The sequence below is a fragment of the Anabrus simplex genome, chromosome 1 (genome assembly GCF_040414725.1).
Source record: "Anabrus simplex isolate iqAnaSimp1 chromosome 1, ASM4041472v1, whole genome shotgun sequence".
NCBI lineage: Eukaryota > Metazoa > Arthropoda > Insecta > Orthoptera > Tettigoniidae > Anabrus > Anabrus simplex.
In genome coordinates, this window is record NC_090265.1 from 417,285,110 (window position 1) to 417,303,834 (window position 18,725).

The window sequence follows — 18,725 nt, forward strand, 5'->3', positions numbered from 1 at the left end:
CACACGTAAACGAGCACTCTTAGATGTTTTCTAGTCAGACCAGATGACAGTTATATCTTGTGACGTAATTCAGGGGATTAGTGACCACAGTGCAGTGGTACTCGATCTCTCTTGGGAAACTTGTAATATGAAGCATGTGGGAATTTCTAAGACTATTTGGTGCTATGCGAGGAAAGACTCCGTAGGTTTTCAAAACTGTTTGAGGTTGTGCTATATTAATTGGTTAAAGGAGGGCAAGGGGATGGATGACATTTGGGAGAACTTCAAAACATTTTAAATACTGAATAAATTTGTTTCCAAAAGGATAATTAGGGAAAATTCAGACCCGCCGTACTACACCACGACTATTGGGAAGCTTAAACGTAATACTAGGGGAGTGTTCAACAGAAGAAATAATAACGATGCTTGTTAAGCAGACTATATAAGTTTGGTGAAGCTTTTGCTAGCAGAAAGGAAAGTGGCTGAAGAGAAATATCTTGACAATATCCTAAATGAAAATCCAAATTCCTAGAACCCTTTTTTAAATATATGCGAAGATTGAAGGGTGAGAACAAGTCGCTTCCTTCTCTTTGTATAGGAGGGGATTTATTGGCGACAACAGGTGTACATAAAGCTGAAGCATTAAATAAGCACTACGGGAAGGTTTTTAATCTGGCGGCACAGTTATTCAGGGACAATTTTCCGAAAACTAATAATGATTTCCAAATTAAAGTTTCATTATTGCATAAAGGTCTTTCTAAACTCAGAAGAAGTAAAACTTGTGGGCCAGATTCAATTTTCGGAGAGGCACTTAAGCTCGGGGGTGAAGCGATCCTACCATATTTAATAAGAATCTTTAATATATCGCTGAACAATGCGAAGGTTCCAGAAGATGGGAAATCGGCCATTGTAGTTCCCATTTACAAAGGGGGTGATGAGTGACTTGAATAACCACAGACCGATAAGTTTGATGTCGATCGTATGCAAACAATTGGAGCAATAATTTACTATTAATTATTAATAGTAGATTATTTTAAGTTAAAATGAGAATCTTCTGGAACGATATTTAAGGGGCAGCATGGTTTTAGGAAAGGCTTCTCCTGCAAAAGTCAGCTCTGTTCCGCATGTCAAGATATATCGGATAAGCTCGTCAGTTGGTCAAGGATTGATGCAATAGTAATTGATTTTGCTAAGGCATTCGATCTTGTGCCACATGACATCCTCCTTAACAAGTTAGCACGTATGGGCATTTACATCAGAGTTGTGAAATGGATAAGAGAACTCCTCAATGGAAGAACTCAGAGGGTGCGCGTGGGAGAAACTTTATCTTCTCCAATAAGTGTTACGTCTGGTGTGGCTCAGGGTAGTGTTATTGGACCATTGGGCCAATTCTTTTCATACTTTTCATGAATGATATGCCTAATTCGGTAAAATCGGAAGTGTGCCGCTTTGCTGATGATTGCTTCATATACCAGGAGATAAAGACAGAGGAGAACGAACTATTGCTTCAGCATGATTTAGATACGATTGAAAAATGGGCGTGTGAAAATCAAATGAAAATCCACAACAGAAAAGGCAAGAAATTGTGTTTCAGTGAAAAGGGAATGACAGGAAAGAGGGATTACAAAATTGGAGGGGAAAGTGTTGTTGAAGTTGATAATTGGAAGTACTTAGGTATTACTATTACATACCTGCCAACTTTCCCGATTTTCGACAGTTTTTCCCGCCTCCCGATTATTCTATTATTTCTCCCGATTTTAGCTTATTTTTTGGTGAACTTCAAACATTTATTTTCAAATCCCACCGTTTCAGCTTTTTTACGCCAGTGGCCGGAAGTCCTTCACTCATAGGCCGCTTTCAAACGAAACATCGGCATTTATGAATGCGAGAAATGTTCGCAAATTTACGATGTTTATTGAAACCTTTATATCGCGACGTGTGTATCAATTGTCAATCTCTCGTTGTCGCGTTCTATGTTGGTGTCCGTTCACCTCAGTCTAGTCGATTCCATTCTCTTTGGTCGATTCTAGAAACTCGTCGTTAGATATTGAGTGTTTCTTAGTAATTTAGCGACAGAATTTCAATGATAACTACTATAACTACTAGTGACTTTTCTAGAGATTTTACGAGCCATTTGGAGACAATTCAGACTAATTTTTATTTATCTCAATATAAATAAAACAAGAGTTTTGTCCATACATTGCTCAGAATTTAAAAAGAATGATATTTGCGTACCGGTCGCGACCATCCATAGTAACAAGGGGATATGCACGTTTTAATTTTCCGTAATTTCTGTCTGTCTGTCTGTCTGTCTGTCTGTCTGTCTCTGTCTGTCTGTCTGTCTGTCTGTCTGTCTGTCCGTACGTGCGTATGCACGGTCATCATTTTATTCACGCTGAGTGAAATGGTAGTTTAGGGGAAGGCCTAAAATTTAATTCTCGAATATTTATGTTATTATTGGCCCTATCGATAAATACTACATAACTAAAGTTATATATTTTACAATTTCCTATCATTTACGTCTTATACATTTTTACCGTACCGGCTATGATGATAGAGATATTCATGGATTCGGATTTTTTTGCTAAGTCCATATCAGCGCCGGGGTACGTGAAAATGGGTGAACAGAATTTTATGTAAAGTCGCGGAATAAGGAATTACAGTCTACGCTATAAATAATTTTATTCACTCTGTTCAAAATGGTAGTTTAGGGGAAGGTGCCAAAAATTTAATTTTTAATTACCTAACTTACTGGTCATATTGAAAAGTACTACATAACAAAAGTTACAGAGAATACAATTTCCGATTATTTATGTGTTATTAAGTTTTACCTACGACTACAATAATATTGGTGGTGATGGTGATTAAATTGTGAAGATAATTATAAGAATGATAAAAACAGTCATGAAGGAACAATTGCTTAAATAACACAAGAGGTTGTCATGAAAGAAAGGAGGACTCACTTGACATTAGATGCTCTAAATCACAGATTTGGAAGAAAACTAAGTGTGAAGGCCTCCAATATAGGAAGCTCATAAAATTGATCAGCAATAACATTACATTGATCATTGTTTGTTGTGATGTGCTTTGTGTATTCTGATACCATTTATCTCCGATAGATAGGATTACTGCTGCGTATTGAGTATAACAGCCTGCCTGAATATTGGCGGGAAGTAGCTGGGGAGTGGGGAGTTAGATCTCTCTCTTCTTTAGCATGCCATTCCGCTGGTTCATAAATTTTCTGATACTACTGGTACGTAACACACTGGATCAGCATAGTATTCCAGCTATTCAATCCCTACTCTGAGGCAGTGATTGGAATGAGCAGTGTGCACACTTAAACGGAATAATTACACAGGAATATTCGTGGCTGTCTGCAGCCTGGTCATTCTAGCTCTGAAACTTTTGAACTGTTAGATTGACACCGTAGTACATTTCGCTAAAAGTGAGAAAATGTGCTGTTTTCATTTTATCGAATATTTCATATGACAACATTGCTTTTTATCGCAACATTCATACTGGCGTCATTGTAATGACCTATGTTGACTTTAGTTGAGAAAACTATAAGGACAGTCTTTCTGAGAATTCCGTAGTGAAGCACGGGTACATCAGCTAGTTATTTGATCCAAATAGCATTGCGCTTCGCATAATAGCACGGGCACTTGGTGCAATATATTAATCTATGCATTTGCTAAGTAGCCTAATGGCATCTAACTGCATGACTGATTCACACATGCGTTCATACTATTTTCAACAGGCTTATCAGGGACCGATCATCTCACTCACATATTTTCTGTGAGGGAATAGAGATGTGTAATTTTTAGCCTTGTAGCCCCGTATAGTTACAATTGGGCTTTGAGACAATAAGTATTATAAATATATTGTAGTACTGTATTGTGCAAGACATGTAGAATAAGCAGTTTTGATCAATTGTATCTCCTGATTTCTCCTGATTTTTCCTGATTTTCATATCAAAATCTCCTGATTTTTGGTTTTGTAAAGTTGGCAGGTATGCTATTAGAAAAGACTTACAACTGGTCAGAACAAGTGGAAAATGTAGTTAAGAAATCCTGGAGATCGTTACATTTTATTATGCGGAATCTCAAGAAAGCTAATTCTGTTGCCAAAAGTAAAGCTTATAAATGCTTGGTAAGACCGATTCTAGAGTATGGATCTGCGTGCTGGGATCCGTACAGGGTGGGTTTAATAAATTCCCTTGAAAAAGTTCAAGGAAGAGCGATGCATTTCGTAACCGGAGATAGAAGGAATACCATTAATTGGGAAAGTCTTGAATCTAGAAGAACTAAGCTCGCCTGTGTGGTCTTTATAAGAGCTATATGGGGAGGGCTACCTGGAATAGTATTAGGAATAGGTTGGAACCTCCCTTGTACTTATCGGGATGATCATAAGCATAAAATTAGGGCCAGCAACCAGCATACGGACGTGGGCAAGTTTTCCTTCGTAAACAGGTCCATAAGGGATTGGAATAAATTACCTGCAGCAGTCTTTGATAGGTTCCTTTCTGGTATCAAGTCATTTAAGAAGACCATAAGTGCTAGTGTAAAGTGAAAAGTAAAAGTTGTAAATTAGAGACACTGAATTTATGATTTTCTGCTTGGTTTAGATTGTGAAACTAGTAGTTTTTCTTGTGTTATTCTCTTTCCAGGGAATTGCTTGTTGTACTCATGTTATTCTAGTTATTGTTGTTATTGTTATTGTTGGGTAATTACCAATGTTTTTAACTTTATTATCACTTGTAATGTTAAGCTGGTAGAAAACTCAACCAGTAGTGTTGTAAGCCATAGTGTTAAGTCCTGGAAATAATTAAGTTGTGTTTGAAACTGTATATACTGTAATGATACTGGATTTAGAATGTTAAACTAGTAGTATTTCTTGCAATATTTTTTTCCATGGAATTGCTTTTTGTACTCGTGTTGTTGTAATTATTGAGTAGTTATGTTTTTAACTTCCATTATCACTTGTAGTGTTAAGCTAGTAGTAAGTTCAACCTATAGTAATTAAGCCATAGTGTTCAGTACTGGAAATAGTTAAATTGTGTGCGAATTTGTGTATAATGATGCTGGATTTAGAAAGTTAGACTAATAATATTTCTTGTCATATTTTCTTTACAAGGAATTGCTTGTTGTTGTTGTTGTTGTTGTTGTTGTTGTTGTTGTTGTTGTTGTTGCTGTTGTTGTTGTTGTTGTAGGGTAATTATGGTTTAACTTCATTTTATTATCACTTATAATGTTAAGCTAGTAGTAAGCTCAATCTTTAGTATTGTAGGCCGTAGTGTTAAGCACTGGAAATACTTAAGTTGGGTGTGAATTTGTATATGATGCTATTGGCTTTACGTCGCACAGACACAGATAGGTCTTATGGCGACAATGGGACAGGAAAGGGCTAGGAATGGGAAGGAAGCGGCCGTGGCCTTAATTAAAGTACAACCCCAACATTTGCCTGGTGTGAAAATGGGAAACCACGGTAAACCATCTTCAGGGCTGCTGACAGTGGGGTTCAAACCCACTATCTCCCGAATACTGGATACTGGCCGCACTTAAGCGACTTGGAGCTATTGGGCTCGGTTATATATGATGATGCTGGATTTAGAATGTTAAACTAGTACTATTTCTTGTAATATTTCCTTTCCATGGAATTGCTTGTTGTACTCTTGTTTGTTTATTTGTTTGTTGTTGTTGGGTAATTATGTTAACTTTATTATTACACTACTGTAAGTGACCATTGCCACCGGAACATTTCCCATTTGCGATGTAAAATAAAAGTAAGTAAATTCTATTTTGTTCGCCAAGTTGCTTTTATGATTCCATGTAGTTTCTTTAAACAGTTTCTATTTTTCTCACTGTTTCTCATCTCAAATTCTTCAGTCTTTCTTGTTCACTGTTATTTCTTTAAACTAACCTTTCTCTTAATCTGTTATTTCACTAGAGATAGAGAGAGAGAGCATGCGTGTGTGTCCTTTAGATTTCTTTCATTGCCTGTTTTATAAAAACATCAAAGAGGAATTTGGAAATGGAGTCACAGAGGATGAAATCAAAACTCTGAGATTTGCTGATACTCGTATTGTTACATATTTTATCTGACTACAAGGGTCCTATAACCAATCAAATCCAGGTATTGAGTTGAGAACTGATGGACAAGAAGTACATTAAATTACAAAGTTGTATGCAAATTCTCAGCAGATAATGGTGAACAGTTTCAGAGGGAAGTGGAGTAATGTCTTGACTTGGAAGAATCAAATATGTGAATATTTAACATAATCACATTATCGATGCTGAGTTTCATATGAAAACAATAGTAAACTCATAAGATATAAGCACTTAATCATTTGGAAAATTAGTAACAAGAAAAAAATTGTTCATAATATGTATATACACATTTACATTCATAGTACATATATAAAAGAGTCCGACTCCTAGGCTGAATGGTCAGCGTTGAGGCCTTCGGTTCAGAAGGTCCCGGGTTCGATCCCCCGCCGGGTCAGGGACTTTAATCACGTCTGATTGTTTAGTCTAGCTCAGGGACTGAGTGTTTGTGTTTGTCCCAACACTTTCCTCTTCTTATTCAGATTACATAGTACACTACCAACCACCATGAGAAACACACAGTAGTGATTACATCCCTCTACGTGGGATTGGCATCAGGAAGGGCATCCGGCCGTAAAATAAGGCACATGTGCAACACAGTTCACACCCGCGGACGACAATGACGACGGCGAAGAAGACATAAATAACAGAATGTAATTTTGTAGTAAGACAAATCTACGTTCATACATTAGGTATGAATAAATCAAGAAAGTACTATACGAGACTGAATTTTTCATGCACTATAAATAGCACATTATTTTGCAAATTTAGAAAATGATCAAAACAGAATCTTTGTTTACACTGTGCACAACAAATGAAAACAGTTTTGTCACAGTTGTTTTGTTCACAGTAACGTATTCCTTCCACACCAAATGCCCATGAAACAGGTGTTCAAATCAATCAGGTGAATTGATGGAATTGCTTGACTAGCAGAGAGCACACTTCACTAGATTTACATTATCTCGAAGACTTGAACTGATGGTAAATATAGCTGTCTAATTTTGTAATGATCATTCTGTTGTGTTAAGTGCATTTCAATTTGTCATCATACAAAACAGAATCAGAAATTATATGAAAGTAATTTTTTTAAGAATGAAAGAAAAATATATCAAAATGTTGAATTTTGGTTGTCATTTTTGGCAGAATTATTGCAGTGTTTGTTGTACAACCCAGTGGTGCTGTTTCTTTTAACAAAGAATCACTATTTCTATAGCCACTCCTTGAATTGGCAAGAAGAGGAACACCACATTTCACTTGCAATTTTACCACTGTTGCGAGCTACTGCGTACATACAGTTGAACCTGACTTATACGTATATCAAAGGGAAGAGAAACATCTACTTGTAACTGAGAATTACTTAGAAATCAGACTTACAGAATACACCACATATTTACTGAAAAACCAATGGAATAGACCTACATGTGTAAATCCTTGCAAATAATAAATACATTTACTGAAAAACCAATGGAATAGACCTGCATGGGTAAATCCTTGCAAATAATAAATACATTAAGACAGAAAATATTATTTTGAACTTGGTCCAGCCTTAAAGAAATCAGATAGTTTGGCTTGTTTCACTTTTCTTGCATTAAGAGTATAAACCTCCTTTTGCAAACTTAGTAAGGAATTCAAAGCATTTTCACTACAACTTTTCGCACTGATGTAACACCTACACACATCGATTGCATTTAACACTTCACTCATTTGTGGTGTTTCAAGATTCAAGTCGTTATCTCCATTTCCATCACTGTCTCTATCGCTTGTAGCTGGTCGATCACCACCGCGTTGTTGACATACATCAGCAATAATGCCTTTATCCGGTAGTTCTCCACATACAGCCAGATTATCATCGAAATGCACAAAAGTATTGAATTCTACACCCTCCGGTAGCGTTAGCTCATAGCCAGACAAAACTTCGTCCCCATAATCATCATTGGAAGCAGCCTCTTCTAGTAAGACACCAGCTTTGCGGAAACAGTTGCTGATTGTGGAGGATGACACCTGCTAATTAATGGAGAGAGGTTCATTTCCTGCATCACTCAGTGTTATCAAATGTTGAACCAGCATTTTTCTATTATGCACTTTGGAATTTGCAATGATGCCCAGATCAAGCGGTTGTAGAACACTGGTACAGTTAGGAGGGAAAAATTCCACTCGGACATTCTCCAGAACAATTTGAGGTGGATGTGCTGCACATCGATCCATAAGAAGAAGGATCTTCTTCTGTTTCTTTTTCATTTTAATGTCCAGTTTTTTCAACCACTGTTCCATTAGAAGCATAGTCATCCAAGAATTTCTGTTGGATTCATATTCCGTAGGTTTTGTTTTTGCACCCTTAAAACACCTTGGATTCTTCGATTTTCCTATCACAAGTGGAGGAAGTTTATCAGATCCATCTGCATTGGTGGCGAGAAGTACTGTTACACGAATTTTACTTTTCTTCTCTCCATGGCATGAGTCACCTCTTTCCGCTAATGTTTTACTGGGAAGGAGATTGTAGAATAGGCCGGTCTCATCACAATTGTAGATGTTTGGAGGCTGATAATCGCTTACGATACCCGGCAGAACCTCTTCTTTCCAGTGTTGCACCGCAGTGTCGTCCACAGCTTTTGAGTCACCGCAAATTGTTCTCCCTGTGATTCCATGACGATCTTTAAATCCTTGCAACTATCCTGATGAAGCCTTGAAATCAGCAGTGATACTCATCTTTTTAGCTAAATGTATCGCCTTTGTCTTCAGCATGTCGCCACTAATTAGTAGAGCTGCAGCCCGCTTTTGCTGCAACCATGTGAAAAGTGCTTTCTCCAAATCTACATACCTTCCTTCTTGCTGACGACTGCGCTTTGCTGATTTTGAACCCAGTTTTAAGAACTCATCCAAAATAGCGTTTCTTTTATTGATGACTATACATAGCGTTGTATAAGCAATCCCTAAGTCTGAAGCAATTTCACTTTTTGTTTTGTGTGGATTAGCGTCCACTTCTCGTATACATTTTACTTTTTCATCTAGGGTATAACTTTTCCTTTTTCTGTTCTCCATGGCTAATCAAAAGCAACTGAGTGACAAAACTACTGTTCAACCGTAAACACCACGTACCAGCACCGTGGACGTTTTACTTCTCTGTTGTTCCCACAAAAGAAATTCTCATATTCAAACAAATTTACTGTATTTTCTTTTGTTTCCGCACCGAAACCGCTCACTTTCCTTGTAATGTAACTTAATCTTTGGCGGCATTGTGATTGTCAAAAACGACGAAGATAGAGGAGGAGCGTGATAGAGAGCGAAGAGGACTCGATCGGTTGGCCTTTGTTAAGCCGCCAATAAGTAAGTGTCAATCATGTCATTCGGCGAAATTCTTTGTGTTCTGTTTCAACACCGAAACGAGACCGCTCTACTTCCGCCTTCGTAAATACAGTAGTTTCTTTTAAAAAAGCAGTGCTCATTACAATTACGCAAAACTCAGATATATTTCACTGATACTTAATATGTATAACAGCGAATTACGTATAAAAGGATTACGTATAAATAAGGTTTAAATAACATGCCTTTAAATTACATTTTTCTGGGACCTAAAGGACATTACGTAGAAGTACGAATTATGCAAAATAGAGTTACGTATAAAGCAGGTTCAACTGTATTACCAAAATCATTAACGAATTTACTGCTGCCTACCTCTAATGTCTTTGGAAAATTGACTGCTGACTCTTTAAGAATAATGAAAAGTTTATCTGGTAATTTGCCATCCAAATTTATTCATGGCTGAACGGTGTGTGAATGGGTGGTTGCACTTAAATTTATTGCGTGAACTGGCACTTGTTTTTCACCTTCATTTTCAATAATTTGCATTCTGTGGATCTTTAGTTCAAAATTCCTTTGGTCTGTGTTAAATAATAATAAGGAAGCATAAGTTTAATTTTTGTCGCAAGTGATATTCACGTACCTTGAATTATTTTATCGTTCGATAGAGACGACTTTGTTTTCAGTACCATTATCTTCCTAGATGACCGGGCGAGTTGGCCGTGCGCGTAGAGGCGCGCGGCTGTGAGCTTGCATCCGGGAGATAGTAGGTTCGAATCCCACTATCGGCAGCCCTGAAAATGGTTTTCCGTGGTTTCCCATTTTCCAACCAGGCACATGCTGGGGCTGTACCTTAATTAAGGCCACGGCCGCTTCCTTCCAACTCCTAGGCCTTTCCTATCCCATCGTTGCCATAAGACCTATCTGTGTCGGTGCGACGTAAAGCCCATGGCAAAAAAAAAAAATCTTCCTAGATGCAATAGAAAACCTTTCCTTAAAATAGTGAAGCCATTTGACACTAGCTCAAAATTCTTGAAGTTTAGGTTGGTAGCAATTTGTAACAAGTGGTTGTGGTGGTGCTGTTTATTGTTTTAAGTAAAAAGGGTAGTAAGTTGCAATAGCATTGACTTAAATAACTGTCAGGATATATTAAATAGATGAATGAAGACATATATCGCAAAACAAAGGACAGAAATACAGGAGAAGAGAAGAGAGGACAAAGAATACCGATTACAAAGCACTTAGTTAACTGTTGTTTATTTAATTCATGCAATCAGTCTAGTCTCCCATTATTTGTATATTTCTCATAAGCAGTAATCAGAAATTGACAATGAAATGCAAGCAAACTTTGCATTTAAATCATTGCTGCTTATAAGATCCTGCAGTTGCCCAAATTACTGTACAGTACATTTTCTTTCAATTTGTGTATTCATATAATTATCCCCCAATTATGCACAATTTCCCCTTTGGGATTTTTGTTATAATATACAGGGTTATTCAGCTAACATGTCCACCACAGGTAACTTGTAAACTGTTAAACATATTGACATTTTGCTTTCATTTTCAGTAACTGTACCAGTGAGCTTATAATCAAACTTCCAATGCATCAGTATCTGCTGAGATAACGGTACTAACCTTGTTCTTTTAAATTAAACTGTAAGGTTCTCTACACCTAGCCTTAAACTTTTGACTTTACAAATTTAGTGCTGTGATTATTTTGAAAACCGGAGAAGTATTTTGCCAGAAAATGGAATGTATTCAAACAATCTTCAATTGGCTGCCATGAGCCTCTCTGTTGGATTGAATCCCAAACTGTGTAACCAAAACATGCACTACATATGAAACATGAGCTGTTGAGATACTGAGTTTCTTCACCTTCCTCTGACAATTCACTCAACCCAGGGAATATTAAGATATGTCAAAAAATTCAAGTTCTCAGGGGAAGCAATTTTTGTTTTTGTTTTTAAACAATATAACATCACTGATTCACCAGATATTGTCAAACGATTCTGCATTATACGAAATGGCCTTTTAAATAATAGTTTTTGTTTAATAAAAAAATAAAGTCTCTGTTTTGGATCGTGAATGAAACTGACTTGTCCTGTACTGATCAGGCATTATTTTCTTATGTGCACCAGTTAAAACCAAAGCGTGTAAGTCACATTTGTTTATTATTAGCTGATAAGATTTAATAGTTCTCTTTAACAAAGGCGACTGTGTAAATTCACTGCCAATAATTCATGTACAAGATAATAATGTTTTACGACCACAATAACAGCAGAAAATGTATTACACTTCAGACAAACTGACTTATCTGGTTGAAACCACTTTTATTAACAATATTCAGAATATTAACAAGGTAACTCAACTTACCTGGTTCTTACTGGGGACTGTTTTGTAGTCTTGAATAATCTGCAAGTAAAATTTGACTTCTTCAGTATTATGACAAAATGATTTATCTTGTTGGTGTCAAAGGTTAGAGAGCAGAAATTTAAAACTCGAAAAATTGACTTATCCGGTTTTTTGCCCAGGATGAGTGAATTTATCTTGGTGTATTTATGAGCACAGTAGAACGAATACCTAGCTGTCAGAAGAAGGTAAAGGACTCTGTGTGTCAACAGCTTATGTTTCATGTGTAGCGTATCTTTTTTGCCTCATGGTTTGCGTGATCCAGTTGAACAGGATGGCTCACGGCAGTCAACTGAAACATATTTGAATATATTCCATTATCTAGAGAAGTCCTTGTCCTGTTTTCAAATTAATCACAGCAATGACTTTGTAATATCTTTAGGTATAGAAAACTGTGTAGTTCCATTTGAAGAACAAAGTTGATACAGTTATCTCAGCAGATATTGACACCCTAAAACGGTACTGTAAGTTTATGAACCCCTTGGTACTATTACTGAAAGAGAAAGAAGGATGTCAATATCTTTAACGGTTCACAAGTTATTTGAGGTAGACATATAAGCTGAATAACAGTGTATAATACAATTTGAAATTACACAATGCACATGCTAAAACTGTTACCATTGACAGCATTAGCCTTTTGCTCTGTTTTAACATATTGCTTTGAAATTGGTTTAAAATTCTTCTCTGCGTGTCAGTTTCTAATTTGCTTTCTCCGAATGTTGTATCTATTTTGGTGAGGGTCTAGAAGTTCAAGCACAAAAGAAGACCAACTACTACATTTGTTGAAGCCGGGCTGAGTGGCTCAGACGGTTAAGGCGCTGGCCTTCTAACCCCAACTTGGCAGGTTCGATCCTGGCTCAGTCCGGTGGTATTTGAAGGTGCTCAAATATGACAGCCCCATGTCGGTAGATTTACTGCCACGTAAAAGAACTCCTGCAGGACTAAATTCCGGCACTTTGGCGTCTCCGAAGACCTTAAATAGTAGTTAGTGGGACGTAAAGCAAATAACATTATTATTATTATTATTATTATTATTATTATTATTATTATTATTATTACATTTGTTGAAAATAAATGCTTTAGTTCTCCGTTATACTGTATTTGTATATACCATAAGTTCTATCACTATAATGAATATTTTCCAACCTATAACTATTTCATGCTGAAAAAAGATATCTGCTTTCCTTTTCTCAAACATACTTGTGGGCTTTATTTTTCGTATAGTTCATTGAAGTACCATATGGAAGAATGGCTGAAACTACTTCTGGAATGGGACCCAAAGAAACGAGGGAAGAACAAAGATTCTAAAGTTATTGTATTTGACCTTGTGGAAGGAATCCTCAGCAAGAAGGTACAGTTTGATATAATTTTCTAATGGTATTTCCTATATAGTTTTTACATAGCTATGTATTATTTCATATTTCTTTATTCCATGCGAGTACCTGTTGGAGTTACTTCATAAATTCTTGCATATCGTTGCTTAAGAATGGAGACCTCATATATAACAAAAACTTGATTTCAGAGGAGAGCGAAGAAACTGTCCCTATATGGTTGAAAATGGGAAGAAGAAAAAGGTGCCAAATACAAGTTATGAATTAAATTTGATTATAATCATATCGATTAGTGCAAAAGATTAATTTTGTTCCTTTAAGGTTTTTATTTTGCATTTGCTAGTTATTTGCTGGCAAAAATGCAGGTACAGGGTTTTCATTCATAAATGATGATATTGTCATTTGTTTACTAATTTTTCTTGCTTCCTTGATGGAGCTGAATTTTTAATTCAAGTCACCATAATTCTGTTTTGTATGCACTTGAAATTCTTATTATCCTAATTTTCCTTCATGGTAATTGACCAAAGGAGTTGGCCTTGCAGTATAGCCATATAACTCGAGCTTGCATTTCGGAGATTGAGTGGGTGGTGTGACGAATCCCACTGTTAGCCCTGAAGATGGTTTTCAGTAGTTACCCCATTTTCATACCGGGCAAATGTCGGGGCTGTACTTCGTGGCCACTATCTTCCCAATCCTAGCGTCACCAAAAACTCTCTTGATCAAGAATGCATGATTATTCTATTGTAATTAAACCCTTTGCGCCGACTTCCATACGTCATATAGACCTCCTTTAATTCACATACTGCAGACCTCCATGCGTGGTATAGACTGCTGTGGGCCTAACTTCATTTTGTTCTAGCTTGTAAAGTTTTAAAGTTGTTAAGATATAAATGGTATATCTTTGAAGGTGAGGTGTGTATGAATCAGCCCAAATCAGTGTTTAGTTTCTTCTTTTTAAAGTGATTTAGTCTGACCTCTTTTTGCTTGAGAGCATATAGGCTTAAATTTCTGCTGCATTCTAGCGGATGTATGTTTCATTACAGGATGTTTCCTTATGCAGACTGATAGTATAAATCACCATCTTTTCACTGAGATGAATATTGACATAATCTGATGAGAATTCCTATAATTCTTTCAACGCCTTCAAACCTCTTACGACTCGCAATTAATGGACTCTCTGTCGCTTGGAAATACAATATTACATGGCGCAGAAGCGTTGCAAAGTGCAGTTTGAATGAAAGAGACATAACTAAATTCTAATAAATTAGATGATAACAGCACTACACCACACTGAACTGAGCAAAGCGAGAGTGGACGCATAACGTAGGGAATGGGAGGGCATAGTGCGCGCGGCCAAGTAATGGATGACAAAACATGCCAAAGTATACGCCCTCTTTCTCATGAACTAATAGTTCCATTAACCTGGGATTTGTGCTAAATGAATCTTTGAACTATTGTTCCCGTTCTTCCGCTCAAAGTTCCCGAGGCAACGATTACCCTAGTCATTGCATTGTAAAACAACTCTGGCAAATATAAGTTTGTCACTTTCGTTCCGTACAAAATGTGGAAGGTCTCTTCTCCATTATTTCATTATAAGGTAAATATAAATTGATGAATGTGAACTACATTCTTTTGAATCTCTACTGGAAACATTTGAAAATAATCTGAGCTTAACTGTTGAAACAGTGAATTTTTAGAGAGACCGCTGCATTATATTAGTGCTCACATCTGAATCACCTCTGTACACTGGGTAAAGCGGCACTCAAATGTTCCCCGTCACTGATTATATTGTGATGTTTTTAGTACTGACTGAATCTTCATGAATGAGGACATAATTGCAGCTTGGGCTGTTTGAGATTTAAAAACCAATATATCTTCTCATGTTCTTATGAACATGTTACTTAAATCACAGTATTAACTAATAAATGAGATAGTAAAATCAGTGGAATTTCTTTTACAGAATTATGTCATCTGCACTTCTGTCCTACAACATTATGTGAATTATCTTGTTGGAACACTTCCAACCACTTTCTCTGTGGGCATTCTCAACTGTTGACTCAGCAGAAATGGTTGATGTTTTGTGTCGGTTACTAACATGTGGTTGGAAGATACGTATGCAAGGTCCAATGTTTCTTGTAGGATAACTCTGAGAAGAGCTCTTTTCTTTAGATGTCGTCATTACTGGGAGATCTTTTCCACCGTGACGTGATAGACCCATAAGTGTTGCTACCAACTTGGACCCTTTGAAGGAATGGAGAGATCGCTGGACAGCCACCACAGACATTTCTCTGCACAACATTTTTTTCTGGTGAACATATTCCCAGCGGACATCATCTACCACGTAAGATGTGGACAACACTGAATCAAGTGATGGCGAAACATGGAAGATGCAAGGACTCCCTTTACAGGTGGAATTATACTTCAGTGCCAGAATGTGACTGTGGTGATCCAGGACAAACAGTTCTACATATTGAGAGTGACTGCAAGTTGCGGTGGTATCCAGGTAGTTGGAGTGACTTTCTGGAATCAACATCTGAAGTTCAACAGTGGATCAAGGATCTGGACATTCAGCTTTGATACGATGCCCCAAGATTCTTGTTTGTGTACATATGTATTATATTTTAGATATATGTGTAACTTACTACCATACGCTAAATAATAATGTGGTTGGAAAAGATGTTTTATCCAATAAAGTTCATTAGATCCATATGATTTGAATTGTATCTGTTCATTCTAGTTGGAAAGTTGGTAAAAATACAAAACAATAAACGTGCCATTCCTGGTAACCAGTTGCTAAAGATGGAAGTGATTGAAAGCACTACAACAAGGCAATTCCTGTACTGTTGTGTATGTATAGCGTTCAACCCAAAGCTGGTTTGATCCCTAACACTACGCACCCGGCAGCAGTAATATTACTACCAAACTTTGCACACCTGTGTGCTGTTGTTAGCAGAGATGCCAGCTATTACGACTCAATCGTAATAATTACAAATTACCCATCATAATTACGCTTTTACGAATCACACACCACAAATTATGATTTTTTGTTGATTTGTTAATCTAAGTGTATGAAGTGTTCAAAAGGATACATAAGGACTGCCTTTACAGCTTGAATTCTAAGAATATTATTTTCGGATTTCTCAGTAATCATTTATACCCCTTTTCTGTCCCTCGTTTAAGAATATTTAGTAGAGTTTTCATACGCCGAATGCAGTGTGTGCTTCCAGTACCAGAAAAATAGGCACCTGTGAAGTAGTATATCTTGTGGAGTTGTTGTCTTTGTTCGTCACATAATCAGACTTCCATGCAAGTATGCAAGTTCTTTTGTCTTTGTTTTGTCGGCAAAGTGGTGACAAACTCCATTTCATTGTGAATACTCTGTGTTTGACTATTGAAGTATTTATTGCGATTTTGGTTGCCAAATTTACATATATTGCCCTTCTAGGATATATGCTAATCGTGTGTTGTTGTTGTTGTTTGAGTCATCAGTCCATAGACTGGTTTGATGCAGCTCTCCGTGCCACCCTATCCTGTGCTAAACTTTTCATTTCTACGTAACTATTGCATCCTACATCTGCTCTAATCTGCTTGTCATATTCATACCTTGATCTACCCCTACCGTTCTTACCACCTACACTTCCTTCAAAAACAAACTGAACAAGTCATGGGTGTCTTAAGATGTGTCCTATCATTCTATCTCTTCTTCTCATCAAATTTAGCCAAATCAATCTCCTCTCACCAATTCGATTCAGTATCTCTTCATTCGTGATTCGATCTATCCATCTCACCTTCAGCATTCTTCTGTAACACCACATTTCAAAAGCTTCTATTCTCTTTCTTTCTGAGCTAGTTATCGTCCATGTTTCACTTCCATACAATGCCACGCTCCACACGAAAGTCTTCAAAAACATTTTTTCTAATTCCGATATGAATGTTTGAAGTGAGCAAATTTCTTTTCTTAAGAAAGCTCTTCCTTCCTTGTGCTAGTCTGCATTTTATGTCCTCCTTACTTCTGCCATCGTTAGTTATTTTACTACCCAAGTAACAATATTCATCTACTTCCTTTAAGACTTCATTTCCTAATCTAATATTTCCTACATCACCTGCCTTCGTTCGACTGCACTCCATTACTTTTGTTATGGACATATTTATTTTCATCTTGTACTCCTTACCCAAGACTTCATCCATACCATTCAGCAACTTCTCGAGATCTTCTGTAGTCTCAGATAAAATAACAATATCATCGGCAAATCTCAAGGTTTTGATTTCCTCTCCTTGGACTGTGATTCCCTTTCCAAATATCTCTTTGATTTCCTTTATTGCCTGTTCTATGTAAACATTGAAAAGGAGAGGGGACAAACTGCAGCCTTGCCTCACTCCTTTCTGGATTGCTGCTTCTTTTTCAAAGCCCTCGATTCTTATCACTGCAGACTGATTTTTATACAGATTGTAGATAATTCTTCGTTCTCGGTATCTGATCCCTATCATCTTCAGAATCATAAATAGCTTGGTCCAATCAACATTATCGAATGCCTTTTCTAGATCTATGAATGCCATGTACGTGGGGTTGTCCTTCTTGATTCGATCCTCTAAGATCAGACGTAAAGTCAGGATTGCTTCACGTGTTCCTACATTTCTTCTGAAGCCAAATTGATCTTCTCCCAACTCAGCTTCAACTTGTTTTTCCATTCTTCTGTAAATAATGTGTTAAAGTTTTGCAGGCATGAGATACTAAACTAATGGTGTGGTAGTTTTCACACCTGTCAGCACCGGCTTTCTTGGGAATAGGTATAACAACATTCTGCCGAAAATCGGATGGGACTTCTCCTGTCTCGTACATCTTGCACACTAAATTAAATAACTTTGCCATGCTGGTTTCTCCTAAGGCAGTCAGTAATTCAGAGGGAATATCATCAATTCCAGGTGCCTTGTTCCTATTTAGGTCACTCACAGCTCTGTCAAACTCTGACCTCAAAATTGGGTCCCTCATTTCATCAGCATCAACAGCCTCTTAATGTTCCAGAAACAAATTATCTACATCTTTACCTTGATACAACTGTTGGATATGCTCCTGCCATCTTTCTGCTTTGTCTTCTTTCCCTAGAAGTGGCTTTCCATCTGAGCTCTTAATATTCATGCACCTAGATTTCCTTTCTCCAAAGGTTTCCTTGATTTTCCTGTATGCAGCATCTACCTTTCCAAGGACCATACAGCCTTCGACATCCTCACACTTCTCCTTCAGCCATTCTTCCTTAGCTACCTTGCACTTTCTATCCACTTGATTCTTTAATCGCCTGTATTCTTTTCTGCCCTCTTCATTTCTAGCGTTCTTGTATTTTCGTCGTTCATCAATCAGGTCTAGTATCTCCTGAGTTATCCACTGATTCTTAGTTGATCTTTTCTTCCTTCCTAACATTTCTTCAGCAGCCCTACTGACTTCATTTTACATGACTCTCCACTCTTCCTCTATAGTGTTTCCTTCAGCCTTTTTATTTAGTCCTTGTGCAACATGTTCCTTGAAACAATCCCTCACACTCTTTTCTTTCAACTTGTCTAGATCCCATCTTTTTGCATTCTTTCCTTTCTTTAATTTCTTCAACTTCAG

The 18,725-nt window shown here is 37.1% G+C and overlaps 1 protein-coding gene across 2 annotated transcripts in view; it reads left to right on the forward strand.

Moving 5' to 3' along the window:
* Positions 1–18,725, forward strand: part of IKKbeta (I-kappaB kinase beta) — a 198,696-nt gene that overhangs the window by 58,522 nt on the left and 121,449 nt on the right. For both annotated transcript variants that reach the window (XR_010858472.2, XM_067135101.2), the window contains exon 7: positions 13,014–13,140. Coding sequence is in view for 1 of the 2 variants with exons in the window: in XM_067135101.2 (XP_066991202.2) it covers positions 13,014–13,140 (127 nt within the window). In the remaining variant the exon portion in view is untranslated. The remainder of the gene's footprint in view (positions 1–13,013; positions 13,141–18,725) is intronic.